Source organism: Mastacembelus armatus, chromosome 16 (assembly GCF_900324485.2).
Source record: "Mastacembelus armatus chromosome 16, fMasArm1.2, whole genome shotgun sequence".
NCBI classification, from domain to species: Eukaryota; Metazoa; Chordata; class Actinopteri; order Synbranchiformes; family Mastacembelidae; genus Mastacembelus; species Mastacembelus armatus.
The window spans coordinates 8567881-8595744 of NC_046648.1; the positions used below are offsets into that span (position 1 = coordinate 8567881).

The window sequence follows — 27864 nt, forward strand, 5'->3', positions numbered from 1 at the left end:
AAGATAGTTCCTCTTAGGTGGTAAACTGTAGATTCAAACCATTTTGCAATACATTTTTGGGTGTGCTGAAACAGATTGTTTTGAAATTGTACAACCATTCTGGAAAAATCATTTTCACACACTTATACTTCAAGTCTTTTTATAAGAGTGCACAACCAAATTTGTCTTATTCCTGCAGCCAACTACTTTAAATCGTCCTGCTTAAGATTCAGTGTGAGGAGAAGTTTTGGTGCTTCTTTCACTTAGCAACAGTCTTTGGCACAAACAGCTGAAAGAACTGATGAGTGATTTAACAACACTTAACACAGTAGACTCTGTTACATTTTAATTGAAAGTGGGTTTAATGATTAGTTAGCATTTTCCATATATAGAGACAAACCGTAGATTTATAGATGCATTGGCTGATTCTATTTGTATATATTTACTTTTGTTTATAACATTTGCTTAAACATATTGAGGGTAATTTGTTGATGGTGTTTTATAATTTGCTTGTTGTTTATTCCTCTCTGACTGGAGACTTTTGGTCAGCTAGGGTTAATCTAACCTGGATTTTTGTGTGTTGATGTAATGTGTTTGTAATGTTTGTTAATAAGAATTCCTGCTGCACAATGCAGCCACTGGAGTATTTGGCCCTCACAGTGGGTGGTACACATGTCTCGCTGTCGCATAACTACCCATAGGCTGCGATGGCTATTCTAATCCAAACAATGGAAATCAAACATTGTGCTTTACTGGAAGCCACTTTAGATGCTATGTGTGATTAGATTTATACATACATAGGCTCATTTAATGTCTGAGAAAAGAGGCACAAAACACGGAACACCTTTTGTGTTGCAGTCATAGGAAAAGACACTGCCTCTCCAGCCTATACAATGGATGCTGAGAAAAAGATTTATTAGCGAAACAAATACTGCTATTGTTTATTTTTCCCAAAGTACTGCTCAAAGCTCATCTAACACTGAATAATTTCACAGTTATGTTCACAACTGCTCTGGTGAGTAATGCAGTATTGGCTGTTCTTGGTTAACATATCATTTCCATTGCAGAAAAGGCTTCTGAATAGACTGTGTGATTAAACGTTCATTAACTCACAGAAACCCCACACTGTGTGGAACTTAGAAAGAAACAATTATTGTACATTTTAAGAATACAAATGTTGGTGCATCTTTGTTAATGGCCAACTGTACTTTATGTCCCTGTCACAGTGGGATACTGAGACATTAATGAACACACACCCCAAATGCATAATCAATACATGCCTATATAGTATTTGGTGTTTGTATGTTGACCTTTTAATACCAGAGTGATGTTAGTACTGATGTGGATTAAAAACAGCCCTAGAGAAAACTATTCATGTCTGTTTAGGGAACGGCAACCAGTTTTCCATGGCACACTCCTCCTCCACCGCTAAGGACATGCAAATTTATCTCCTTGAAAAAAAAAACAAAACACTGCCCCAGACCCAGCTTTTTAGAGACATTCGCAACTTCTCAAAGTCACAACGGCAAAGAGACGGGAAAATACAGGTTGACCTTGATCGTCAAGACAAAATACATGCGTTCTGCTAAAGTCATCAGTGATTGAACTGATATTTTGCTATTGTTAATTTTGGCTACAAAAAAGGGAAATTCTGCAAATTTTATTGGACTGAATTTTGTCCTTAACCATAGGAAACACAATCAACAGGTAATTCGTGGAAGATTTGAGTGCACAGTGCATTGTGTGTGATTATTGATAGAGTCAATATGTGAGTTTGTTGCTTAAAATTACTTTGCCAGTGACATTGGAAAAACTGAGATAATCTTGGGTTTTGGCGGCTCTAAATTCCGCACATCTCACACGCGAGTAATCAGACCGTTATTATAATGCGACCTTCCACATTAACCGTGACAATTCCCGACAGAAATTTTGAGTCGATAAGAAATTAAGTCCATATTTTCCACAAAGTATTTTATTTCCACGCTGTGTTGTGTTTGCCTTACTTAATAACGTTGCAATGTACTTCGCAATTTGCGTTTTATTTTGACAGTCTAACCGGATGTGTCACAGTTAATTTTGGCGTACTTAACGCTGCGGTGTGTGCCGCCGCTCCGTAACCTGTGTTGTTGCCTTCTGCTTGGCTGAAGTAATTTATCCGTACTAGCTCGCACCTACAAACCCTGAGACGAGAGTAACTCGGCCGTTTCCACCTCGTTCATGGCAGTTATCTTTTTCTCTTTGTGCAACCCCACCACTCTTTAAACATTCCGCCTAAAAAGAAAAAGCGCTCTGTCCCCCTGTTTGGGTTTTCTACAGACGTAAGTAACGCTAGCCTTAGCTACCCGAGTTATTAGCTTGCTAGTTAGTGTGGTGTTAAATTATCCGTCTCTCGTTGCGTCACATTGCTTTCAAGTCTGTCTGCGCTGGTAAACGATAAAACTATAACTAGTAATATTACTTTACGATACGAGTATCACATTTCTACACAACAGCATCTGCATTGTAGGTTGCAGTTAGCTAATGCTAGCAGTGCTATTTAATTTTATTGACATGTTGGGACAACGAGTGAGTTAGCTTGTTAGCGATGTTACACAATGTGTTGGAGTTGTGCAGACGATTTGGTGTGTGGCTATCCAAATGCTAAACTAAACAGCGCAGTGTGAATGCTGTTGGTTGTTGGGCAATGCCAGTCGGCTAATTTGATGATTGGTATCTGTGTATGTCCATGATGGACACAGTTCGGTCAAATTATCATGATCATGTTTAAAGAGAAAATATGTAGTAACACAATAAACCATAGATTTTCTTTGATACAATGTGCACCTGCCATGGTTTTTCCATTGCCTTTTAAGACTCGGCACTCATTTTGCCTGCTCAACTGCAGACCAGTGTTTTATCCACCACAGTCTTGTCTACCAGCAGAAACGACAATACACGGTGCAAAAAAAACGCTGAGCTAGACTGGGGCTTGTGGCATTGGAGAGGGTGTACTTGCCCTCGTCAAGAGTTGTCTGATTCCTGTGTGTTGTGTCCTCACCTGTTCCTTTGCAGGTGTACAACAACTATCCAGAGGATTTAGGGGCAGCTCTATACAGAGAGTCATTTGACTTCAACGCCGAGCCACCCTGGGATCCTAGCTGATAGTGGACGAGTTCATCCCAGGACTCATCCATGTGAGTAAATAAGGTGTGGACTGCATGCTTTTAAGGCACCTTTGATTGCAGCGTTCTCAGTAGTTTCACAGTAGAAACAAATCTTTGCATTTGTCTCTGCAGGGATTTCTTTGCACGTTTTTAAGTGTCATCATATATAAATACTTTGGCAAATTGTTTCACCAAAAGTTTTGACTAAAATATTTAAAGTGAGTAGCATGTCCTAGATAAATCACAAACACACTATAGTTATTTTAGATCTAGCATTTCAGATCTATTTTCAACACTTCTCTCAAAATAACAGCGCCCTGTGTTCAGAGCTGCTTTTAATTGCAGTGGCTTTTCTCTGCCTTTTGATTTCATCAAGGCAATAATATGAGTGACACAGTTAAGCATTTTCAAAGGTACAGACAGTAAAAGTTATTATTTTTGTTTTTGGTGAGGATAGGGTTGAACCATCTCCCAACATTTTTCTACCTCATGTTTCTGAACATTACTACATATTATTGTGTAATTACAATACTTTAGTTTGCCTAAACATTGAAATCAAGGAGGCACAGTTAGAATTGTCCATTGTCCCTCTCTCTGTTCATGTCAGCCTAGTCACACTTGTCGACTACACAGCAAACTTTCTAGGCATATTGTTAATCTGCCCATTTAACCTCTCAAAACCACAGCCATTTCACATTTGATGCAGTCCAGGCTACTGAGTTACTCTGACGTATGGTGCAACATTATTGAGAGTGAAGTTGTCCCGCCAGTATTGTACCTTACTTAATGCCATCAAAAAGAACCCTTACGGGTCACCAGCTCAGGGATTAATGGTGACTGTTGGGAGTAAGTGATGGTAAAGTAAATGAACTCTGTGCCCCAGACTTTGTTTTCACAGTGGCTCTTCAGAAGAATAGGCCTCTTTGGCAAAGTTATTCCATTACGTAGAACCTGTTCTGAGCACTGATTGGATGCTCACTGAAAATGATTGTGATTAGGGTTCCCATTAGAAAGGTTTAGCTTCCAGATATTGAAAAATTGCAGTCCAATAACATAAGAGTTGAAGTACAGTTAAATTGTTTTTCTTCCAAAACTTCATGTCTAATGTTAACTAATGTAAAACTTTTTTTTTTATACAGTTTGTTGCGTATGTCTAGGACCCCAAGGGCTGGAGAGTGAACAAGGAAGATCACTTCAGACTAGCCACATTCTTTATGCCTGTTGGTTTAGAGGGAAACAGTCGAGAGGATGAAGGGTATTGTTGATGAACCGCAGTATTCTGTTGGGCTACTAGAGGGAGGCATGGGCCTCTCTGACGTGATTGACAATCACATCTATGAACAAACTCTGGTAAGGAATTTCACTGTAATGTCATGTACATTGAGCATATGGCAGTGTTACTTACAGGCATGTTTTATTAAATCTTTTGTGACTCTCCACATGTTTTTTTTCTTCCTCAGACTGAAAAGAATGCATTCTTTGTAGCAGACCTGGGACTTATAATGAGACAGCATGTTTGCTGGCGAACTCACATGGCTCAAATTCGACCCTATTATACTGTCAAATGCAACAGTAGTCCAGCTGTTATTGAAGTTCTGGCTGCTCTTGGCACTGGATTCATATGCAACAACAAGGTACCCTCTCACAAATATGATGGGTCACTTCTGGCTGTTCAGGTTCCTTCACAGAAAATATTTACAATTGCTGTACGCGGTGCTGTAGAGTCTTGCATACTTTGTGGGCAGTGGACAGGAGTTCACTACCCTTAGTTTGTGGAATTCTAAATCAAGACCATTATGTCCCACCTCCTTTCTCTACCAGAACATTTACAACAGTATTGCACAATGTTTGTCTAGTAGGATGAACCTGCCTCAATGAGATGTCTGCTCCCTAGTTCATGTGCAGTATATTGATGGGATATAGTTCTCTCTCTTTGTATTTCAGTTTGAACTGGAGCTGGTGCAGAGCCACAGTATTCCCTCTGAAGATATCATCTACAGTGGTATTTGCAAACAGGTCTCCCAGATTAAATATGCTGCTAAGAATGGCATTGACCTTCTGGTGTGTGATAATGAGGCAGAGCTACGTAAGATTTCTCGCTCTCACCCCAATGCCAAGTAAGTGCTTTAAAAATGATTTGTTCCAGTGCCAACAAGTGTACTGCTTGAAAACTGACATTTCAACATGATTAATTTGCATTGTCAGCAATTACTTATGTTTTGTTACAGCATCTCACTTGTTTTCTTAATATCAGCAACAAAAAGATTGTGTGCTATATGCGTACCATAAATGATCTGGATATTTTTCTTTCTTAAAGCACTTACTGAGGTTCTTAATCTCATGTGTTAAATCAGGCTGCTGGTGCAACTGTCCACAGAAGCATGTAGCACGGATGATGAGATAGGCATCACATTTGGCTGTTCCCTAAAGGACTGCAGGCATCTGCTGGAGAGCGCTAAGGAGTTGGGTGTTCAGGTGGTGGGTGTCAGGTGAGGCCTGCAGACAGTGACTGGTTACTAACCAGTGTGAAGAATTGCTAGCAGAGATCATTTAAAGACCTCAGTAGCTCTGTTAAGTAATAGTTTAGTTCATCTTGCCATAGAAGGAAATAGAACATATTGGTAAAGTGCCAATTAAGTAACTTCTTTCCCTGTCCGTCCCCCTCTACAGGTGTCACATTTCCAGCTCCTGTGAAGATGTCCAGGTTTATGTTCATGCGATCTCTGATGCCCGTTGTATCTTTGATATGGGAGTAAGTAATCATTGTGTAGCTTGTTCCAGTGTTCAGCTCTGACAACTCATTACCGGGTATCACACGCTGTCATGGACACATGTGACATCTCCAGAAACACTTTGGTTTTAGTTCCACATTTACAATCCTTTCTCTGCCTCAGGAGGAAATTGGTTTCGATATGAAAATGTTGGACATTGGAGGTGGCTTCAGTGGCTCTGACACTCAGTTGGAACTGGTCAGTGACACTGTTTTTGGATGTAGTTGGAGTAGGTGGTGTAACATTTATAAATAACACACTGGTAGAGAGAAATGTGCCATGGCCTCTTTGTGTACGTTTAGCTTGCTTTAAATGTCACATTACGAGGGCACTCCATGCATTACCACAGCCTTCCATGTATTCTGCACTTGAATTACTTCAAACCATCCAGTCATAGGACACACTGCTTCTGCTAGTGAGGAGTCTGATTTATAACACTCTTTGAGATTAACAGTGTGATTAATTAAAAAGTAAATTTTTAGAGATGTTTTTTTTTTTTTTTTTAAAGGCCTTCCTGTTTTATTTTAGACTGTTTATCACTGCCATCTTTTTGCAGATCAATAGTGCAGTCATGTCTATGGTGGACCTATACTTTTCTCCTTCTACTGGAGTTTCCATCATCGCTGAGCCTGGCAACTTTTTTGTGTCCTCTGCTTTCACCCTGGCTGTTAACATCATCTCCAAGAAGATTGTGGCACGAGATCACCCAGAGTCGTCGAATGGTTGGTGGTCTGATATTTAAGTCATTACAGCTCATTTACTGCCAGTTAGGAATGATACTATTATGTAAAAGATGCATTAAATAATGTCACCCAACTGTGCAAATGTGGAGTAAAAAACTGAAGATAACATGAAACAAAATATAATCAGCAAGTTTAACAATAAACCTATTAAACTCAAATAGATTGTTAACTGCTATTTCCTTGAACAGATGATCCATCTCCCAACGATGAGCCGGAGTTCCAGTACTACATGAATGAGGGAGTGTATGGATCATTTGCCAGCAAACTCTCTGAAACACTGGTTGCTGTTCCATCTGTTCACAAGGTGATTGTGAAAAATTCTTTAGATCAATATTTAACCATAGTTCATCCTTTTATTCATTTTTCTTGCGTGATGTGTCCAGGAAAATAAACACACACCATATTTTCCGGACTATAAGTTGCACTTTTTTTTTTTTTCCTTCTTTTTTTTTTTTAAGCTCCTCGGGCTTGTAGTGCGACTTATATAGTGAAATGACTTATGTGTATATTTATTATTTATGGTCATTTTGTCGAGTAGTCAGTAGCGTGAGATGGCACTCTTGACTCAACTGAGGATATTATATTGCTGAAAAAGCTTAGGTTCACTCTAAACTCTTTAACTCCTAGTGTAACACAAGTGAAAATGCTGCCCAAAAGAAAAAGCTTCACTGCAGACTTCAAAGTGCAGGTAATTACGTCTGCAGCTGAAACTAAGTTTGGAGCGAGTGTCGTAATTCAGGCAACCTGAGAGAGGAGGGGGACACACTGTTTCATCCTCTCCCCAGCCCTCCACCCTGATGTTGGCAGAGTTGTTTGGTAATTTGGTAATGCACTTCGGCATGTTGTTATGCCTAGTCTATGTTGTTCATGGGCTACTTTAGACTATAATTAATATGATTAGAAATGTGACTTGTACACTGAAGTGAAATATGTTTTTGGTGGTTTTTTTTTTCTGTTCAACAAGGCTGTTTCTGCTAAAAGTGATTTATAATCTGGTGTGATTTATAGTCCGGAAAATACGGTAATTTACTATACACATAGACTGAACACGATATCAGTCAAGAAGATGAGTTTGATGAAAGTCAAAATGTATCTTGTAGATTGTTTATTTAAAAAGTCCTACAATTAAGCATGGCATGTTCAATTGCTATTTCCCCCCCCCCCCCCCAATTATGTCAATAGTTTACTTATGGTTTTTCATGTGTGCAGTGTGTCATGTTTAGTCCTTCAAACACATCTTACTGTAGTTTACCAAACAAATGTGTTACCTGTACAAACAGATGATCTCTTTCTTGTTTATTAGCAGAACATATCCCGGGGCACTCCATTGTTCAGCAGTAGCCTGTGGGGTCCCTCTGGGGATGACCTGGACCAGGTCGTGGAGCACTGCCTGTTACCTGAGCTCAACATCGGAGACTGGCTCATGTTCAGCCATGCTGGGGCCTGCAGTCTGGGTCAGCCACTATGCGCTGCCACTGACTCACCCCCACCCCATATATACTATGTCATCTCCTCTAGAGACTGGTAAGGAAATCAGGAGTGATGTTTTTAAATTTGAAGTGCACTGTACAGTTTGACAGAAACGTTATTTCCTGCTACATGTGTAGTTGACTCAGGGTTTTTTTTTCTTCATCAGGTTTGAGATGCAGGACACTGGAATCACCCAGGAGAATACCCTAAAGAACTTCTCACTGGTCCCTTTTTTCCTCAATTCCTGCCAAACAGAGGCTGCACTCTCTGTCCCAGCTTAGCAGCCATCAGCCAGGAACGCTTTTCCTACCGGTTTCTGCTGCTTGCTTCCTCTGGTCTACATTCCCCTGGGATGAACTTCAACCAACCATGCAGATAGTGCTTGAAATTGCTGGGACCAGACAACTTTATCTAAAGCTCAAGTGTACAATGTAGTATGTGATTAAACCTGGAATAGCCATGCAGCTATTACTTAGTATGCAACAAAATGAATGACTCAGTTAAACATATATATGTGCCCTTTGCTTCAGGCATCCTGTGACACTACATTTTACACTCATATAGTTGACACAATGATTTGAAGTGATTATATGACAAATGTATGATCTGTATCTCCATTGTTGCGAGTTTTGTAAAGAAAAGATATATACCTGAGTGAAGCAGTGTATTTAAGCAGAAACTGTTTGGAGATCTTGTAGATGTGTATTTATGGTTTTATTGGTTGTATAGTTTATTTTTTGTTTTAAAAGCTTGATTCCGTTGTGTTTAAGATTTCTCATCCTTCTCAGTGTTTTGAACTGGAGCTTTGCTGCACTATATTGCTACACATATGAATGAGTGTCTACTCATTTAGTTGACGCAATAAAGTCAGCGTGATCAGTGTGCAGGGTTGCCATGAAACCTGCTCCTGGATAATTGAACAGTGAGACCTCCTGCTATGCCAGGACAGAATGAAGCAGGTTTATTAGACATGTTGCAGAAGGAATAAGGGAAGAGTTAATCCACAATTAATCATCTTGCATGGGACGAAGTGTTTTTGTCAGCAACATTTACAATGGTAGAACCAATATTTTTGCTATTGTATTTGTTTACAAATGTATGTAAAGGAATGTGTTGAAAGAATGTTAAGGTGATTTCTGACTGCACAGGTATCTTTGCAAAGTGTATCATTCAAATAGTCTAAATTATTGGGCTATTGCCTTTTATTAATCTGTAGCTGTGCTTCTCAGTGTGGACAGTAATAAACACCTCATTGACAAGACTTTAGATCGGTGATTTTTTTTCTTGTCATAATCAAACAGTACAAAGTGAAGCCCTGTTGCTTTAAAAGGTTGGTGTTGAGCTGGGCCCATGACACTGAGAAGATCATTAGTTCCTCTCCCAGAATCCTAATCCTAACCCTCAGCACAACCTTCCATACAGGTGAAGCATCATCAGTAACCAGCATGCTGAATGACAAGAAGTTAGATCCATTTCAAGCTAAGCTGTATGTTAGCAGCATGACATCTGATCTAAGGCTCCCGCTTACCACGGGTGTTAACATACATTTCAGATTCAGATACAGGACGATCAGAGATTCTGGACACATCTGAATAATGACTATCACAAAAAGCACATATTCAAGTTTAATAAACAAACCTATTTAGCTTCCCTATTTAGTAAACAGCATTGTGCAAAATTGTTGCATAATTTTCATATGGCACAAAAGTCAACATTCTTTGGTCAAAGAATCAAAAAAATGTAAACATACATTTTGTATAATTTGTAAAAGTGTTATAAAAAATGACTTATAGATTACTATCTGCAATTGACACTTTAAGTGTTGTTGCAATATAGTACTAGATAGTTCCATGTAAACAGTCTCATATTATTTGGTAGCTTTATCTGTTCAGGAAATCTGAGACCAAGATCTCTTTTGCAAAGGAAATAAAAACAAATTACATAAAGAAAAGATTATTCAAAACATCATCCTACACACACACACAGAGCTGAAATAAAACCATATATTATATAGTATAGCTTTGAAGTGTCTTAGACGAATGAGTAGCCTTCCTTCCATTAACGATTCCTACATATCCTTCTGGGTTGGCAGGGGGTGGAGACAATCCCAGATTACATTGGGTTACCTGTCTATCACACACCTGACAAACCTAATTTTTGCAAGTCTTTGAACTGTGGGAGCCACAGGAAGGAACTCACGTAAAAAAGCAAGGAGACAGAGACATGTATCAACTGCACCATTATGCTGCCAGAGGAATGAGTGTCTCTATGAGAAGCAAGTCCTATTTCCATTTGAACTTTTAATTTTAAAGCAAGGTGCTCAACATGGGTTTTGTATGATGATCAGTTGTCTGATTTAATTAAATTCTTAGGTATTTAAAAATGCTGGATTGTATTAACTCAATTTCCAATGATCCAAATATGGGATTTGGGGTCTCATTAGGTATCTCAGAGTGAGCTTGTTAAAGAGAGACTGAGTGTTGTGGAGGCAGTGAGGTCACCAGACTGGGTGACCCCAAATTTCCAGCAGGGTGTCTTCCTTGCTGCTAGGTGTCTCCGGGCATGCTTGGCCAGGTGGTCACTGCGCATGAAGCAGCTGAGGCACATGGGACAGGCAAACCTTTTCTCTCCCGTGTGGGTTCGTCTGTGGCGAGACAGTTCGTCTGAGCGAGCAAACCGCCGCTCGCAGCCCTCCCACTTGCATGTGAAGGGCTTCTCACCTGGTGGAACACAAGACAGTCAAGTTGAAATTGATGACTTTTGATAATGCAATGGAACCTCTGATTTCTCCCTTCTGCAGATGTTTGAATTACATAATTAAAATCCCTTTTTTTCCTGACACAACAAGTACAATCACTATTTATGTCTTTTATCTCATACCTGTATGTGTCCTCATGTGGGCCTTCAGGTGTGAGCTCTTGAAGTAAGTCTTGCCGCAGTCCTCATGGGGACAAACGTGATTGCGTGCACGAGACGCCTGTGGCAACAGCTGGCTTTGTCTTTGCTCCAACATGGGAGGCCCAGGTGCAGGGGCAATGGCTGGTAACTTGGTGCCAGCGGTGGCCACCAATGCTGGCTGAATATAGAGAGTGGGAACAGCTGGCTGAGGGACAAGGAGCATTATGGAGGCCTTTGCCACCTGCTCCCCAAGGAGGAAGATCTGAGCAGGAGACGCTGCTTGGGTTTGTGGTTGTTGTAATGAATGCTGCTGTTCTAGTGCGTGTACAGTGGTGGTTGCCGATGGGGTAGGTAGTAGGTGTTGCTGTTGGCCCTTAGAGGCTGTGACAGACTTTTGCACACTAGTGCAGGGAAGAGAAGAGACAGGACATACATGACAGTAGACAGGCCCATGAGAGACCTTAGCGACACCCACTGGAACAGAGGAGACAGACTGAGGTGTGTTGGATTTATCACCTGGATCTGAGAGACTCATTTGGGCCTGGCTGTCCTTAGCCACAATTGGCAAAGTTTCAGTGAAATATTTCTGTAACACATCAGCCCTAGAGTCAGACTCCATCTCCCTGGAGCCTGTGGTGTTCAGCTCATCTTCAAAGTGTGTTTCAGAGTCTTTTGTATGAACTTGACTAAATCTTTCCTCCTCTGAGACAGGATGGACATTACAGCAGCTGTGATGGCTATCTCCAGTGTGGCGGATTACACTGATGCACTGAAACCTCTGCTGAGAAGCAGCAGTATGTATGTGCAGAGTCTCATCTGTTGGGTGCCTGCTTGGTCTCCGAGCTGTCGCAGGTTGATGTAAGGTTGCAGGTGAAGTTGGGTGGGTGGCCTCACAGTGGGGTGGGCTGTACGGAGGTGTCATACACTGAAAGAAAAGACAATCTCAAGCTTACCAAAAAAAAAAATCCTTCTTTAAAACTGCAGTGTATATGCATGTGAATCAGTATACATATGCTGCTTATGTGTGTCTATGTGTGTTTAACCCTTAATGTGTTGTGCGGGGTAATAGTGTTGGGATACAGCAAATAGCCCTATTGAACTACTGCTGTCATTGATATTATACCATTCAACAAACTAAATGGAACAAGCTGGAGTAGTGCACTGAGAAACGCCATGTCTTATCCTGTATGGTCATTTACCAAAGGAGCATCCTGTAGGTCAGAAAACCTAGGGGAGCCAGAGTCATCCTCTGAGGTGTCTGAGGGTGGAGTCAGGGGTCTGAAGCTTCTGGTTTTCCAGTGCTTAGTCATGGACATCAGAGCCTCTACAGCCTCCATGTCACCTACACCCATAAGACCATGCTGGGATTCCATGTTATAAACCTGGTAAAAGAATGAAGATATGATAAGATCAAATAAGATTAACTTTATTAACCTCAAATAAATTCAAATCAAATTTAGTATAACATAAGACAGAGGAACTGGTCTTTCGTTAGATTTACACATTTAGTCCATGCATTTTTTATGTTCTATCCACGTTTTAAAGTCTGCTGATCCTGCAATTGATCCACATGCACAGAATATGTAAAGGAACATGTCAAGCCAACATGATCAGCTGCTGGTGCCCTTTCACCTACTTCCCCAGGACAGAAGCCACCCCCCCTCACTGTGCACTACTTTACACAGTCACATAACACCTAACAGCCCCTCCCTGACCCCCATCTCCACCAACACAGAAAAGAGCTACCCTTCCAAGTCCTCATCCACCATCAGCTGGTGGTAAATCAGTCAGTCTGTGCTATGAGCCAGAAAAGAAAACGTCTGACAAGCCAACAAAAACAATAACACATTCAGAATCTTAAATTTTGTTTTACTCGTCTTCTTAGAAAAAACACTTAACATAAAAAAAATAATAAAAATACATGTCATGTAATATATAATTGATGTCACTGAATAAATGAAGGTTATTTACTTACATGTCATGTATTTGTTCAGGACACTGGTTCAACCGTAGCTAGTCGTCGGAAACCAAAATTATGTTTCCCCTCCTTTCCCCCAGGCTCGTTCCCATTCATCTTTGCACACACAAGAGGGGCGGGACAGGGCGTGGCCTAACCTGTCTACCAATGGGACGCAAAGGTGTGTTAGGCACTAACCAATGTGAGATAGACTCGGTGCGTGATCGGTGGCTGACGGCACCGTGGAAGCAGCATGGTACACAACCGCATGGGATGGTGGAAAGCATTCCTGTGAACGGCACCCTCACCCACTCCAATAGCTACACACACACACACACACACAGACACATACACGAGTACATCAGCCAGGGCAGACGCACACATTGTATTCATTGTATTATGAGTTATGACATATTTTGGAGGGATGAAATTAAAGAAACAGACACTCTGCAGTCATCATTTAGGAAGTTGTGGCTTCTTAACATAGGCCACTCCATATAAAACTAGCTTTAGAAGAGAGGTTATGGTATTATATACGTTTTCCAAATATATGCCTGTACTGAGTTCAGGTCATGGTTTAACAATTAATATCAGACCTAGATAAAATTTTAGAATAATTTGTAAAGTAATAGACCAAATAATAACCAAGCCGTGGGGAACTGCCTGGATTGTTCCACAGAAATATTAACTGAACTGATTTCTAAGTTTTGCTCTATTACATGCATGTGTCTGCAAAAGATACTGCAAGACATTTTGGATGCTTTTGGATGCAGGTCTTACATGAAAGCATTAATTCAGTGAGATACCACTCTTTCTCAGAATGTCATTAATAGATTACCTATGAATGTATTTCTCAGAGAAATCATTGCATGTTTTAACAATAACTCTCAGTGAGACCCCCCAAAAAAGTGACAAAACATGTTGCAGAATATCCAAATACTCCTATCCATTCTTTATATGTCGGCTACTTTTAGCCTAAAATGCTTTTACATTTTGAAGGAGGAGGGTGGATTTTACATTTTCCTCTCATTATCATTTCCAAACACTTCAACCTTACTTTGTTCTTCTTCTGTGTATCATGCTCATCGATTTCAGGAGAAAGTGAGAAAAAATTTAAACTGAGCAGAATTCACTTTCTCACCTACTTTACTTTTGGTCTCTTGTAATGTGTTGAAAAAGGAGGTGCAGGAGATGGGCTCAGGCACCCCTGTGGGTTAGATCAGCTGTCTAGACCTTTTCTGCACAGCACAGAGAACCAGAACAAAAGGGCGGCTGTAGACCAACAATAGAAAAATACACATAGACTCTGCAGACTTTGATTGTGTCCGCCACTGTGGGATGTTCCTCAAAAGTGTATCCAGGAATGATTTAATATAAAAGAAAAAGTCTGCGACATAAAGACAGCATTCTGTATCACTTCGTTATTATTATTATAATCCACATATCCGTATATAACTCATTTAACATAATTAATTATATCATAATTCATCTTTATTCAGTATTCTGTTCATTAGATATTTAATTATTTTTTACCATCTGTAATACAATGTATTGTGCAGAAAGATGAGTATTTTAAATAAAACACTGTGTTCTAATGCTTTTATATGTTAAATAGCCCTGATTCCTTTTGCACTGTTTGTATAACTTATTAAAACATGTTTTGCAAAACTCAAGTTTGAGGAATATCCCATTTTTATATGTACTATAAATCAAATTTTCCATTTTTTGTTTTATTAAACAGGAGGGTATATTCATATATTCATATACTGTTTTAACACTGTTTTAACATTTATTTTTAACACATTAAAGATAAGTCTAATAAATGTAATGTCTTTTTTCTTAAGTTTCTTAAGAAAAAAAACAAACTGGTGGATCAAATCAAACATTGAAGATATAATGAAAGATACATTTCATAATGGAAGTATGACTTTATCCATCTGTCAAAAGTCTCTCAGTCATATACAAGTTCACTGACATATTGCTGTAGTTCTTCAACTTTAACATTGTGAATTATTAAACTGGCAAATGAATGCATTCATTCACAGAAGGTATATTTAAAGATACCATATCTAGGATGTTTGCATCAATTTGATGTTATTTGAAATTACCATCAAAAAAGGCTTTGGAGCCATTGCAAACACCAAAAGGTTCAGACATAAAGCTGCATTTAGTGATTTACTTTGTCAAAGTGTGACAGCAGAACAAGCTAAATACAGAACACTGACGTCACCTAACAGGTATGAAGATAGTGAGCAACATCAACATTTAGTCATGTTTCTGGTGACCTGGCAAATCTAAACCAAAACAACAATCCAGAATAGACTAAAAGCCTCTGCTACCAAGTAACTTTAGAGTTTGGTGAGTATATTCTATGACATGTTTTACCTCATATTACAGGACATCCTCTTATATATAAAATGTTATGTGAAAGAAGATTATAAAATGAGAGTTGTGGTCTTTCATGTTTTAGTCTATAGCCATTCTGACTTGATTATAAGCTTATTAGATAACGCATATTAAGCAGTCAGGGTAGAAAAGGACATAGTGTATTTTTTGTGGCTCCATGCCAGATTACTAGTCTTTGGTCAATCGGGTTGATCTAGTTTTATAAGAATGGTGCAACAAAGACCTAGATTCTTGGTCAGTGTTATAATACCCCTGCCCTACTGACCAGAATTGATTAACAATTAATGTGTAATGGAGAAGTGTTTTAAGATGCTTTTGTCTTTCTCCAAAAAGCATCTTTGAGGTCATTAGGTTGGCCTGTGTAAAGAATAATGAGAAGTAATGGGATGTTTGTGGCTGCTGTCTTTTAAACTGTGCAACATTGGTGACAGGTTGTCTGTCTTGCAGCAGAGGGGTTATGTCAGAGGCCTTGTCAGTCTGACCTGCCCCGGACCACTACAGATATGTCATGGCCACTAAGATGAGTTATTTTAAAGTCTTAATCTCCAGCCAGCGATCGTGTTACCTCATTTGAAATAAGTTATACTTCCAGACGGGGTCTGAGTGACAGGAGCTTGTGCTACTTGTCTGGTCAGTGAATGAATGGAGGAGGCAGTTTGGGCTCTAATTGCAGATGCAACTCAAACAACATAGTTCGTGTGTGTCTATCTGTTTTAAAGGCATATTTTAATTCAAATTTCATATGTCAGTCTGAAATGCTCTCAGTTCCTAAAGCTGCAAATTCACTAACCTTACCCTGATGATGGTGCAGGTTCCTGGCTCTGAATCTTTGTACCCTTATTTAACAACACCAGAGGTCATTTGATAAGTCTGTACCCAACTACCTAAAAATAGCTTTGGAGATTTCAGAAGTTCTGTTTGACTTCACTCCTGAAAAAAAGGCTACAGGTTCAGTTCAGTGGAACATGCTCCGTTGTCCTGTGTTGAACTCAGTAAGCAAAAAAAAAAAAAAAAACTGTAACTGCTTCACTGCTGCTTAAAATTTAAATGCACTTTGATTCCAAATAATGATATAATGATATCTGCAGTGTTCCCTCCTATTTTACTTTATTACTAACAACACTGTTTTTTAACTTAATGTTAATGTAACTATAGGCCTTCAAGCACCACTGTTCACTTAAACAACAATGCCTAAAATTAACATAGTGTATAAAAAACATTTTGGGTTTAGTATAATTTAAACACAAGATGGTTCCAATTAAAAAAAAAAAGCACCATTAAAGTAATCAAGCTAAGTGACATTTTTCTTGTTCTGTTCTACACCAGCACCTGGTACTTTACTGAACATTAAGATAAGATAAACCTGTTAGTCCCACAGTGGGGAAATTCCAAATGTTACAAACAGCAAAAGAGAAATAGCTGAAATGAAAAATATCAGTAAAGGTATTCCCAAAGCTATATACAATAAGAATATAATAGAAATATTATTTTAAAATGTAATATAAGAACATATAATATACTTGGAATGGCATAGTCTGTCACTGCCAGAGCTGCCCAGTGCCATCGTTCTCATGCATTTATTGGTTCAAATAAAAGTCCTCACTATTACTATGTCAACTCCAGGTCAGACTTAATAAAAGAATTTTGGATGACATTTTTTAACATCTATTTGACAGTGATACTTTCTGATTTGGTATGACTTTCTAAGAGTAATTCTGATCTTATTATGGAAGGCAGATCCTGCCATCTGCTGGTGTATAAAGACAAAAGCTTTTATTGGATTGATGTAGTCTGACCAGAAGGACAAGCAAATGATTAGCTCCATATCTTCTTGATTTTGATTTACATTAAAACATTTTGTATAATCACTCTAAAAATTACTTTATTCAGACAGTTTTTAAGTTGAATAAGAACCAGCATAAAGGTATTTTTATACGAGCACATTATATTGAAAAACTCATAGGAAACAGCACAGGGGAACAAAAAACTCTCTGCAATATCGGCATACTGGAGCTATCAAGTATCAGCGATCCATGCTGTGATGCTCCCTCTTCTCCCTAATGGCTATCACGTCAAGACCAATCCCCTCCATCATCCCCACACACATCCATGGCAGAGGGCAAGAAACAAGCCCTTCTCCAAGTAGACTTTTCTTTTGTCTCTTTCAAACGAATTTAGTCTTGAGCAGATATTTCTGTCTCATGACTTTTTCTTTTTTCTGTACCAGATGGGAATAATTGCACCACTGCTGTTTAAACCATTTCCTCAGCTTCAGGGTTTAAATAATGTGGACAGATTTTTTTTTTTTTTTTTTTTTTCAGTTCTCTCCCTTTATAGAGCTGAAACTCAAGCTGGTTCAGTTTTACATGTAATTCTAGAGCAAGAATAGCAGCATCAAATTGAGGGGCCCACATTAAATTTTTCCATTCCCCAAGTGATGCTGATAATATGCCAAGCAACAGTGTTGTTCCCTCGAGATTTGGTGACATGATTCTAGGTGGTTCCTGAATTTTGCCTGATTTTTTTTGAATACAAACTTCAAAAACCACCACCATGCACCATAACAGAGACTTTACATCTCAAATGAACAACATAATTGTTAAGGTTATACAACAACAATCCTACAACTATAGGATTTATGGCTGCCGCCATAATGTTATGTATGTTTATATATTAGATGCAAATGGATGTAGTTGGAAAATAAATTTAAAAAAAAAATTACTAAGTTTCTTGCAAAAATGCAGCTGTCTAGGAAAATAAAAAAATGAGCAAAACGTAATCTCCTTGGTGATTTAACTTATAACGACCACATTTCCTTAAGGAGGAAGCACAGAATAACGCTCAATTGGTGCGTTTTATTTAAAGTTCTGACTTATAAAATAGGACACCATGTGCAATTACTGGCTTGTCATTGAACCCAAACCCAGATTTTCTGGTTTTTCTTCCGTCGAGACCCTTCAATGATCAATCAAGCTTGTGTTTCGATATCCTATTGTTTCAGCTTGTAAGCAGACCTGGCAATATTTAACCCTTTCTTTGGGCTTTATTGTGCAGCAGAGTAGGTGCAAAACTGCCGCATGTGCTTGAAATTACAAATATGCATTGGCTGCACCGAATGAAAACAAAGGCTTTTGAGCCGTGAACGTGTGGTTATTTTGATTACAGTAGTCTTGCCTTTCTTCTCGAGGCCAATCCCGACCAATTCAGCTCAGTAGCTGTTTGTGGTCGGTCAGGCAGCTGCATGTGCACTAATCAACACACAGCAGAGGCTGGGTAGAGTTAAGATGGCGGCGTGTGGGTGAGGAGGCTGGGATCCCAACTCGAGGTTTTTTCGCCATTAAACGATTCATATGAATGCAAATATACACAGTAATCGAAAGATTATCAATTTCCACGTCTTTCACACGTTTGTGTGTGATCTTGGATTGACCTCATGACATCTATACACTTCGTGGTTCACCCGTTGCCCGGGACCGAGGATCAGCTCAATGACAGGTATTTCATTGCGGCCCGTGGAAAAGAAGAATTTAGAGCAATATTTATGTGTAGGGTGCGGTGTGGAGTATTTCAAGTCATATGGGTTAGTGAGGTTGATATTGTCACGCGTCTACATTCGATTTTTAATTATTTAAATGACCGCCGCACGGCTGAAACAAGGCCCGGCATCTTAAACAATCCTGGTTAGCTCGCTGCTGCTCAACTGTCGGTCCGGTGCTAAGCGCTAACTGCTAGTAAGCTAACGTAGCGTTGGCTCCCAGTCAAAGTTGAGATAGACAATGCGGGTTGGGGGATGGGGAAAAGGAAATAAAGGTCGCAAAACACAACGTTGCTTAAAATCAAGGAGTCTCCTTGTATATATTACATATATACTGCTTTGACATGTGTCGGTGTTTGTTTTGCGGACGTCTCGCTCTTTATCATGATCAATGTAGTAGCTAACGTCAGCTAACCGATTGCTAGCGCCTAATGCTAACAGAAGCTAACTGGCCACCACGTTCCTGACAAAGCCAAATATTTGTATTTGAGGGTGTTTTGTGTCAGGATGGGTTTGAAAATGTAGTGACACAGTTTGTTTGCTGACGGTATCGAAAATAATGACCTCATTTGTCTGTTCGTATCATTGCGTATTAAGTTAAATATCTAAAATATGCAGCGAAGCTCAGTTATCAACATTGCATTCAAATGAGTTAATACTGTTATGGACTTTAAAAAGAGTCAAGCTGAGGCTTTTAAAGTGTGTATGATGAGCACTGGCTTCACCAGGGTTCGTAGGATCACACATCATTTTAATTATTTCCAGCTTTATCAAAATGCCAAGTGGCCACAGCAAACACGCACAGTACATTTGAGTGCACACAGCACTGTTGAGTACTGACATGCTGCTGAAAGCATGAAACTGAGTTTAACAGGGCTTCTTAGTCATTAGTTTCAAGAAAGGTCCAGGGAATTGTGTGCGGCCTGTATTTTGGCAGGACATCTAGTTTATGATCAACCTAATTATATCATCCATTGAGATTGGACTGATTAATGAGCTGCACTACTTAAAGAGGTTGAGAAGTCAGAGTGTTGTAGGATGACCTTGTGATTAAGAATTGGATATAGGCTCAGAGTGTTTGAACACTTTTTGCAGGTACATGTCCTGTTTATCTCTGAGGGAGCAGTTTTGGTCTGGCTGGAGCAAAAGCAGAGTTCACTCTGCTGGTTAGGTTTCTCAGGCATCTTGGTAGCATGAACCACTGGGTCTCTTAAAGAGGTCACGGCTGTTTCATCCACAGGCATGCATGCCATTGCATGCTGCGGTCACCATGAGTAGCTGGGAGGGCCCCCTCTGGCTTCCCCATGAAGGAACTTGCAATTGTCAAACCAAATAAGTGCTTCTGTCTAAAATAAAAAAGGCTTGGTTCAGTTTGGCTTATTAGAACTGCTAGCTTGGCATGAACACCCGGTCAGATTTCCTTAGCCAAATGCCAGTGGATTGTTTAGCTGATGTCTCCTTAGGCACATTAATATGACACAGTGGAAAGGGAGATGGATTTGCCATGTAATCTGATGGATGTTTTATGTTTTTCTATTTAAATGAAGACTTTGTTAGTGCTAGACTGATGCCATTTCTTTGGTAAGTTATTGAATGACTGACTTTGATGCTTTGTGAGTTCATATTTCTTACCAGTGTTTGCATTGATTCATGGGTTTTCTGTATTGTGGGGAGAATTCAGTTTACCTTTTGTATCTCACTGATCCAGACAAAATTCACAAGGACAGTACTTAACAGCTTAAGAAAATGTACCGTTAACTTGTATTTTGTCAGTTTGTAAGCTGTTTGCCTTTATAATTTTGTGTGTTATTGCAACGAATAATATCAACCATGGAAAATAAACACATGCACATTTGCATACAAATTTTCTATGACTGTGAAAAATTATTTCACTTGCCTGTTTTTGTGCATTGATGAGCAAGATTTATATGTTTAGACCTGGGATTAATATGTAAATTGTATCTGAAAAGTACATGCATACCTGATCTGTAGCTGAACTACCTTTAGGTTTAATGCTGAAGATGAGTTTTCTGAAGTCAGGTAAGAATGTAATTGCCTCCATCCCAGAATGCCATTTGGCATTTGTTGCCCTCCTTTTGTTGGAGTTTGAATTAGGGCATTCATCACAACAGATCCCTCAGTACTTGTATATCTGTGTCATTTGTCCATGTAAGGAAAAAACAGGTTACTATAGATTTAACATAACAGCACAGCCCTAAGAGGAATACCTGGGAAAAATGGAAGGTTGATGTATGTTTTTTGACAAGACATGAGAGAAAAGTCATGATATGGTACGTTTAAGATAATGTATTTAGGTGTGATTTGGTAACTGCAATCTCTGAGGTCCGTATTACTTTATTTAGAAAACCAACATTTTGTCAAGAAGGAGCTTGTCGGTCTATATTTGAGTTAATAAGTTAAATGTCTTATTCTTATTGTTCCTTTGCAATTTTCAGCAAGGAGATTAAATTCATTGTTGGACTCATTACTCTTGTTTTTAAATGAGTACACACACTTAATGATGAAGTGGTTTTTACTTTGCACTACAGCAGTGATGTAGGAAGGGAAGTCAGTTTCAGTTCTGGAAGTCAATTTATTACATGGACAATCTAAAGTTTATAGCCACTGGCATGCTTCAATGCATATATGGGCATACAACACTCCTGACTGAATCATAAGAACAAACAGACATTCTTCCAATTAAATGGGCAATTGTGAATAAGGCAAGATAGATAGAAGATAATGTAGTGAGAAACATTCAGTAACTGACTGCTATTCTGATGATTTTTCTTTTTGTAACTATGGAAATACTTATTCAGCTTTAGTTTCTGCCTCATTTCTGGAACAGTGCAGTAATTTGTGGCCTTAATGCTGTGACTGTTTAAAATATTCTAGAAGTTGTGCTTGTGGATGGCATCTTCTCCTTAGCAATGGACACTGAGGCTTAGCGGTAGTGTAATTTTTAGACTTGACATACCAAACTAACAGAAAAAGCAGCTTTGAAAAATTTAATGCACCAACTGATTGCTTTAACAGAATACATTTGTGCGGTGTGATCCTCTGTTCAGTTGCTGAAAAGTTTCTTCACTGGCAGAATAGTGTCCTGTGCTCTTTTATCCTGTGTGCTGTCAGCATTGGTTAACAGCTTATGACATAAATGTTTACATATTCTGCTAAGAAGTAAACACTCAGCCATAATTTCACTAGTGATGTTGTAACAAAGAAACATTGTCCAGAGTCTTAAACCACTGCAGTCATTGCCAATCACAAAATTAATAACTATTGTAGGACTAATAATGATGTGCTCCTAACTTGCCTTATTTGACAAATCTGTTTAACAGAGATTGTATAGGTTATATGTGCTAAATGTCCTGGCATTATGTTTGACCAGATTCAATTCAAAAGGTGCACATAAGTTTGCACCTAAAATTTAAAGGGTGTGTTGAAATATGTTGAAAGCTGATTGTGTAAAATTTATATGATTGTGTAAGATGTTATTTATGCTTTATAGTTTTAGTTTTCCAGCACTGCATTTTTAAATTACATCCATAAATGTGTATTAACCTCCATTAATTTGGTCATCTTCTCAGGCTCCGTGAGGTCTCAGAAAAGCTCAACAAATACAGCTATAACAGGTGAGTAGGTGTCAACAATGTAATTACAGGCTGCTTTGCACAATGAGATCTGCTTTTATAAACAGAATACTGTTTATTAAATTGAATATTTTCTCACTTGTCTTTTTTTTTTTTTTTTTTTGTAATTTTATTTTTCACTTCAGTCACCCACACCTTAGTTTGCTGGAGCAGGCTACATTGAAACAATGCGTCGTTGGCCCAAACCATGCCGGATTTCTGCTTGAGGTAATCCTATAAATTGTCATCAAGAGTACACATTTATCTTCTCAAAGCATTTCATAGAATGGGATCACTACTTTCAGATGACCTTTGACTTTGCTGTAAACCGTTAGGCAGATTGCTTCAGTGTATCTCTCCTTGTTTATGTAGTATGGGCTAGATATATATATATTGAACATCACCCGACTGTGGCTGTTAGGACTTAAACTGGGCTGTAGACCCATTGGAGAGGCATGTACTAATTGAGCTCAGTTTGTTTATTTAGGCCTTGACACTCAGATGCACTCAGTTGTTAGTTAATTTTGGGGCATTTGTTCTGATAATGTGAGAAGTGGTTTTATGCTTGTATTAATACAGGCTTCACTCTCTGATCTGATACTTTACAGTACTGCAATATATTCCATTGCAATGCAAAATTCATTCATTCATTTCATTATTTTTATTTGTGAAAGGTCTGACACTAAAAATATTGAATGCATCTTTTTTTAGGATGGACGTGTGTGTAGAATCAGCTTTGCTGTGCAGCCTGATCGCCTAGAGCTCAGCAAACCGGATGGCAGCGATGGGTGAGAGACTTCTCTATGATGGGATCTGTCCCGGAACCTGTATTAGATTTGGAGTTGAGTTGGAAAACAGATGGCTTGTGGAGATGTCTAGCTGATCATGCACTGAACATGCTCAGGCTTACTGATAGTGGTTGCTGTGATTTCAATTCCATTTGGTGCTTGTGCCCTTTTTGGCTGCGTGTGAAGCATTTGCACATGGTTTCACTTCTAGAATAATACAGAGCTGCTGCAAAGATTTCCATTTATCATGAGTGAGACGTGTCCATTCCTGGCAAGTCTTCTGCAAGGCTGGATTGACAGATGCCTTGGTGTGCTGCTTTTTAGAGTTATTTCATTTCAAAGTGAAATGCAGAGATGTAGTTGTTTCTTCAATCCAAAATTCCTTATTTTAATCATATTGCTGAACAGCCAACTGTAAAAGTCTCAAAATTGTGTGTAACTTTTGGAAAGCTACTTGCCTTCGTGTGTGTGTGTGTGTGTGTGTGTGTGTCTGTCGTGCTACTTTTTGGTATAAAAACATTTTTTTGCTAGTTTTTTTTTTTGTGTGTGTGTGTTGGCCATGAGCATGTATTTTTGATGAATGGCTCATTGATAGTTGTTGATAATACTGCCAGCAGATCATCATCCAGCAGTGATTTCAGTGCCTCAGTAGCTGCTAAATACGCATGTGAATCGGGCTTTAAAACACAGAGGATCTCCCTTCTCAGTATTCTTCAGAATGCATTTTTCCTGCCACAGACTTGCAAAAGAAGTTAAAATGTTTCAAGATTTAACAGCCTTTCAGTCAGAACAATTGTGGGTTGCTGGGAAGCCTACAGAAATAAATATGGCAGATTCTCTTTGGCAAGTTTGTCAGCTTACTGAAACTGTAACAATGTCTTTTCATGTTTGTATTCCAGTATCTTATCTTAGAATATGATATTTTAATATGTAAATTTTAAAATATTTAAATTCATATCCACTGTAATTGTTAGTTTCCTTTGCCACAGCAAGACACATATTACACCAACTGCCTACTTGGAACACATTGGTTAAAAAATATTATTGTAAAATACTTTTGGTTAAACTCAGTAGGCATGCCTTTATCAGAAATCTTGAAATAGGAGAAAGCAGTTGCAGCCCCAAAACCCCAAGAACTTTTAAAAAGGAAAGTCTTGAAGGAGGAATGAGTTGCAGCCAATTCTGATTCCCAAGGGTGTTGCCATGCTGGTCTCCAACATACCTCATCCTGTTTCATAATGTAATATTGAAGTAAAATGAATCCTGAACCAAAGGATGTAATTTAAATAATACCTGGGTTCAATTTAGTTTCTGTAAACCCAGGTAATAAAAGAAAGTCTTTTGGTCCTTCTGGGACTTCTGTAGGTTTGTAACTGATCTCCCATCTTTTGTTTCCAGTTCAAAGTTGAGCAGTGGTTCAGGGACAGGAAGGAGCTCCAGGCCAGGCAGGACTAGTGATCCGCCCTGGTTCCTGTCTGGTTCTGACACACTGGGCAGACTGGCAGGCAACACCCTTGGGTAAGTTCTGGCAGGGCTGACAGAGGAAAATAGTCCTGTGAAAGCTCAGTGTTTAGAGCACAGCCCTGATGCTGCAGTGCTTTGAGGGGTATGTCCGCAGATTTCAGTGGCACACATTCTGAAGAGAGAGCTTCATGGTGCTGTTAAATAAAATGGATAAATGTGCCCACCAAATGACATACAATCACCTCTTTTAAATTTACAGTATGCAGTTGTTTTGTCAGTGCTCCTTATTATTGGCAACCACAGGAAGATAGATTTCCTCAAAAAATGTAGTTGCTGTGGGTCCTCTCATTGAAGTTGTGTGAAACTAAGAGAACAGCAGAATGTCCTGTAGCCTTATAGTGTAAATCTGCATTGAACAAAATTGTTTAAATACCCAAAGTATGCACAGAACATGTTTATTATTGGTCGGTAGTGCAGCTTCTCTTCTGCTCTGCCTCATCAAATTAGAAAAGGGCTCCAGTTAATTTCTTCTTTCCTCCAAATACCACTGATGCAACATTTTCAGTCTGGACTGCCCTGTCTCTGCTATCATAAAGACTGGATCCCTTCATGCCCACGTGTTTTGAACCTGCTCTGTTGGACACATGGTGTTTTGGCAGTTGTGTCTGATCATGGCCTTGTACTGTATGTAACAGGAGTCGCTGGAGCTCTGGCGTAAACGGAGGCAGTGGAGGAGGTGGAAGTGGAGGTGGAGCAGGGGGAGGTGGAGCAGGAGGTGGCAGCAGTGGAGGTGGAGGGGGCGGAGGAGGAGGTGGAGGCAGTGGTACATCGGGCAGGTCGTCAACAGCGGCTCGTGATTCACGTCGACAGACCAGGGTGATCCGTACAGGAAGGGATCGTGGTTCGGGCCTTCTAGGTAGCCAACCGCAGCCTGTCATACCAGCTTCTGTCATCCCTGAAGAACTTATTACTCAGGTACGGAATTCTCAATGTATATGACCTTTTTTTTTTTTTTTTACGACAATCACTGTTGTTTTTTCTAGAACTAATTGTCCAGTTAATAATTTGCATTTATTTTCTAAATATGAAGTCATAAATGACTGTCAGTAAAATGGTTTTCTTATTTAACCGTGCTTGCCTACAGGCCCAGGTTGTCCTTCAGGGGAAGTCCAGGAGTGTGATTATTAGGGAGCTCCAGAGGACCAACCTGGATGTAAACCTTGCTGTCAACAACCTGCTGAGCCGGGATGATGAAGATGGAGATGATGGCGATGATACGGCCAGCGAATCCTACCTCCCTGGAGGTGTGTGTGTGTTTCTTGGAGATAGGGATAGATAGAAGAGATCTAATTATCAAGCTGAACTTCACAGCATTTCAGCACATTTTCCTACAAGGGCAAATTATTTAAATCCTTTATTTATGTTAAGTAAAATTGTCTAGATGGCATTTTCCAAAATCATTAACAGGACTGTGTTATTTTTCTTTAACCTTGTCTATGTTCCATGCAGAGGACCTGATGTCCCTGTTGGATGCAGACATACATTCAGCCCATCCCAGCGTGATTATTGATGCTGATGCTATGTTCTCCGAGGACATCAGCTACTTTGGCTACCCCTCTTTTAGACGTTCCTCGCTGTCTCGCCTGGGATCCTCCAGAGGTAACGCAACAACTCAATTCTGATTAGTGGAGGAAAGGCAGGGTGTTAGAGAGGCTTTGGTGGCAGTACTGGTGATGGCTTTTGTTTGTGGGGGATGGTGCTTCAATGGACAACATAGCAGACAAGATTTTTCTGTATTTTTCTAGACAGTGTGTGTTGGAAAAAACTGATCAGAAATTCTCTTACAAGCAGTGTTTTCTCACACAAATGGCAACAGCTTGGGCAAAGGCCAAAAACCCGTATGTTTTTCGAGATGAAATAATCTCTTTGATAGACACTACTGATTTATGCAAATTAATGTGAAATTGTTTTAGCTTCTTTGCTGGGATATTTTTTTCTTCAGTATGGTTTTGTAACAGGAATGTTTGGCATTACAGGCTATAAATGTTTGGTGTTTTATGGTGCATGGCTGTAGCACATACTGTGAGCTCTCTGAGAAAGGCCCGCTAGGCCCATCTGTCTTAATAGGGACCCTTTAAGGCAGTCTATTGTAAAAACCTACCTAGCCCACTTTTAGCCTGCATGCTTCTGCCTATCCACTTTCTCTTCTACCTTGCATTTTAACATGAGCGTGCAAACTGACTCACTCAACAGTATAATTTAGACTCCCACTTAGTCACTTTTGCAATTTTGATTTACAATAATTCTAAAGACTATCTCTCTCTCTCTTTATTCTTAAAACTATGTTGACGGGTCTTTCCCAGAGAGTGGCTTACTTCTGTCCCACTGGTGTGACCTTATTGCATACCAGTTCTCCTTCTTCCCTTAGAGCGTGACTCAGAGCTGTTGCGTGAGCGTGAGTCTGTATTGAGGTTACGCGAGCGCCGGTGGCTGGATGGAGCCTCGTTCGACACGGAGCGAGGCTCCACCAGCCGTGAAGGTGAGCCCAGCATGGACAAAAAGAGCATCCCAGTCCAGAGCCCTGTCTCCTTGGGGGAAGAGCTCCAGTGGTGGCCTGACAAGGTAGGTGCACCACAAACTGTGGAGCAGTTGATGTCCAGAGCTGTTGATGTATTGTCTATTTAAAGACACATAAATACTGTACGGATCCTTCATTTTGACATTGCAGGAGCTTCGAGTTTTTAAATTTCCTTTGGTCATCGTTATATGCCTTTTTAAATTTGGAGTCCACTAGAAGCAAATTCATTTCATGGCAATGTAAAATTTTGCTTGACAATTATTTGCATTTATCAAGGTCTCAAACTTCCTTTCCAGGATGGTGTGAAGTTTGTGAGCATTGGAGCCATGTTCTCAGAGCTGGTGGCTGTCAGTTCCAAAGGAGAGCTCTATCAGTGGAAGTGGAATGAACCTGAACCCTACAGAAATACACAGGTGGAGAAACCAGGGACTCTGCATTTTAATAATACTGAAATACAATGTGCCGTTATTGTCACCCCTTAATTGATAGTAAGCACTGCG

The 27864-nt window shown here is 39.5% G+C and overlaps 3 protein-coding genes across 14 annotated transcripts in view; 2 read left to right on the forward strand and 1 right to left on the reverse strand.

Moving 5' to 3' along the window:
• Positions 1-1496: 1496 nt before the first annotated feature.
• LOC113122486 (antizyme inhibitor 1) lies at positions 1497-9367 on the forward strand. 6 transcript variants are annotated; one of them, XM_026293877.1, is made up of 12 exons: positions 1497-1686; positions 3031-3152; positions 4262-4472; positions 4583-4756; positions 5067-5239; positions 5477-5611; positions 5793-5874; positions 6017-6091; positions 6450-6615; positions 6825-6940; positions 7940-8160; positions 8273-9367. In XM_026293877.1, exons 3-12 carry the CDS (start codon positions 4371-4373, stop codon positions 8385-8387), a joined length of 1359 nt encoding a protein of 452 aa, XP_026149662.1. In that variant the 5' UTR covers positions 1497-1686; positions 3031-3152; positions 4262-4370; the 3' UTR covers positions 8388-9367. The 6 variants fall into 6 exon arrangements, with proteins under 6 accessions (XP_026149662.1, XP_026149661.1, XP_026149660.1 ...); XM_026293876.1 differs by lacking the exon at positions 1497-1686 and adding an exon at positions 2047-2297 and having other exon boundaries at positions 3031-3165; XM_026293875.1 differs by lacking the exon at positions 1497-1686 and adding an exon at positions 2047-2297.
• Positions 9368-9428: 61 nt separating this feature from the next.
• On the reverse strand, positions 9429-13093 carry LOC113122485 (Krueppel-like factor 10). The gene is made up of 4 exons (XM_026293874.2): positions 12980-13093; positions 12204-12386; positions 10987-11929; positions 9429-10826 (listed from the first exon to the last, which is right to left on the reverse strand). The coding sequence occupies exons 2-4, from the start codon at positions 12375-12377 to the stop codon at positions 10555-10557; spliced, it is 1389 nt and encodes a 462-aa protein (XP_026149659.1). The 5' UTR covers positions 12378-12386; positions 12980-13093; the 3' UTR covers positions 9429-10554.
• Positions 13094-18620: 5527 nt separating this feature from the next.
• The window catches only part of ubr5 (ubiquitin protein ligase E3 component n-recognin 5), a 29062-nt gene continuing 19818 nt past the window's right edge, over positions 18621-27864 (forward strand). For 5 of the 7 annotated variants that reach the window (XM_026293190.2, XM_026293192.2, XM_026293195.2 and 2 more), the window contains exons 1-10: positions 18621-18862; positions 22493-22537; positions 22681-22762; positions 23246-23322; positions 24721-24840; positions 25482-25761; positions 25931-26090; positions 26296-26445; positions 27197-27408; positions 27661-27777. In XM_026293190.2, the coding sequence (XP_026148975.1) occupies positions 18801-18862; positions 22493-22537; positions 22681-22762; positions 23246-23322; positions 24721-24840; positions 25482-25761; positions 25931-26090; positions 26296-26445; positions 27197-27408; positions 27661-27777 (1305 nt within the window). In that variant the 5' untranslated portion in view covers positions 18621-18800. The remainder of the gene's footprint in view (positions 18863-22492; positions 22538-22680; positions 22763-23245; positions 23323-24720; positions 24841-25481; positions 25762-25930; positions 26091-26295; positions 26446-27196; positions 27409-27660; positions 27778-27864) is intronic. The other 2 variants (XM_026293193.2, XM_026293196.1) reach the window with 2 other exon arrangements.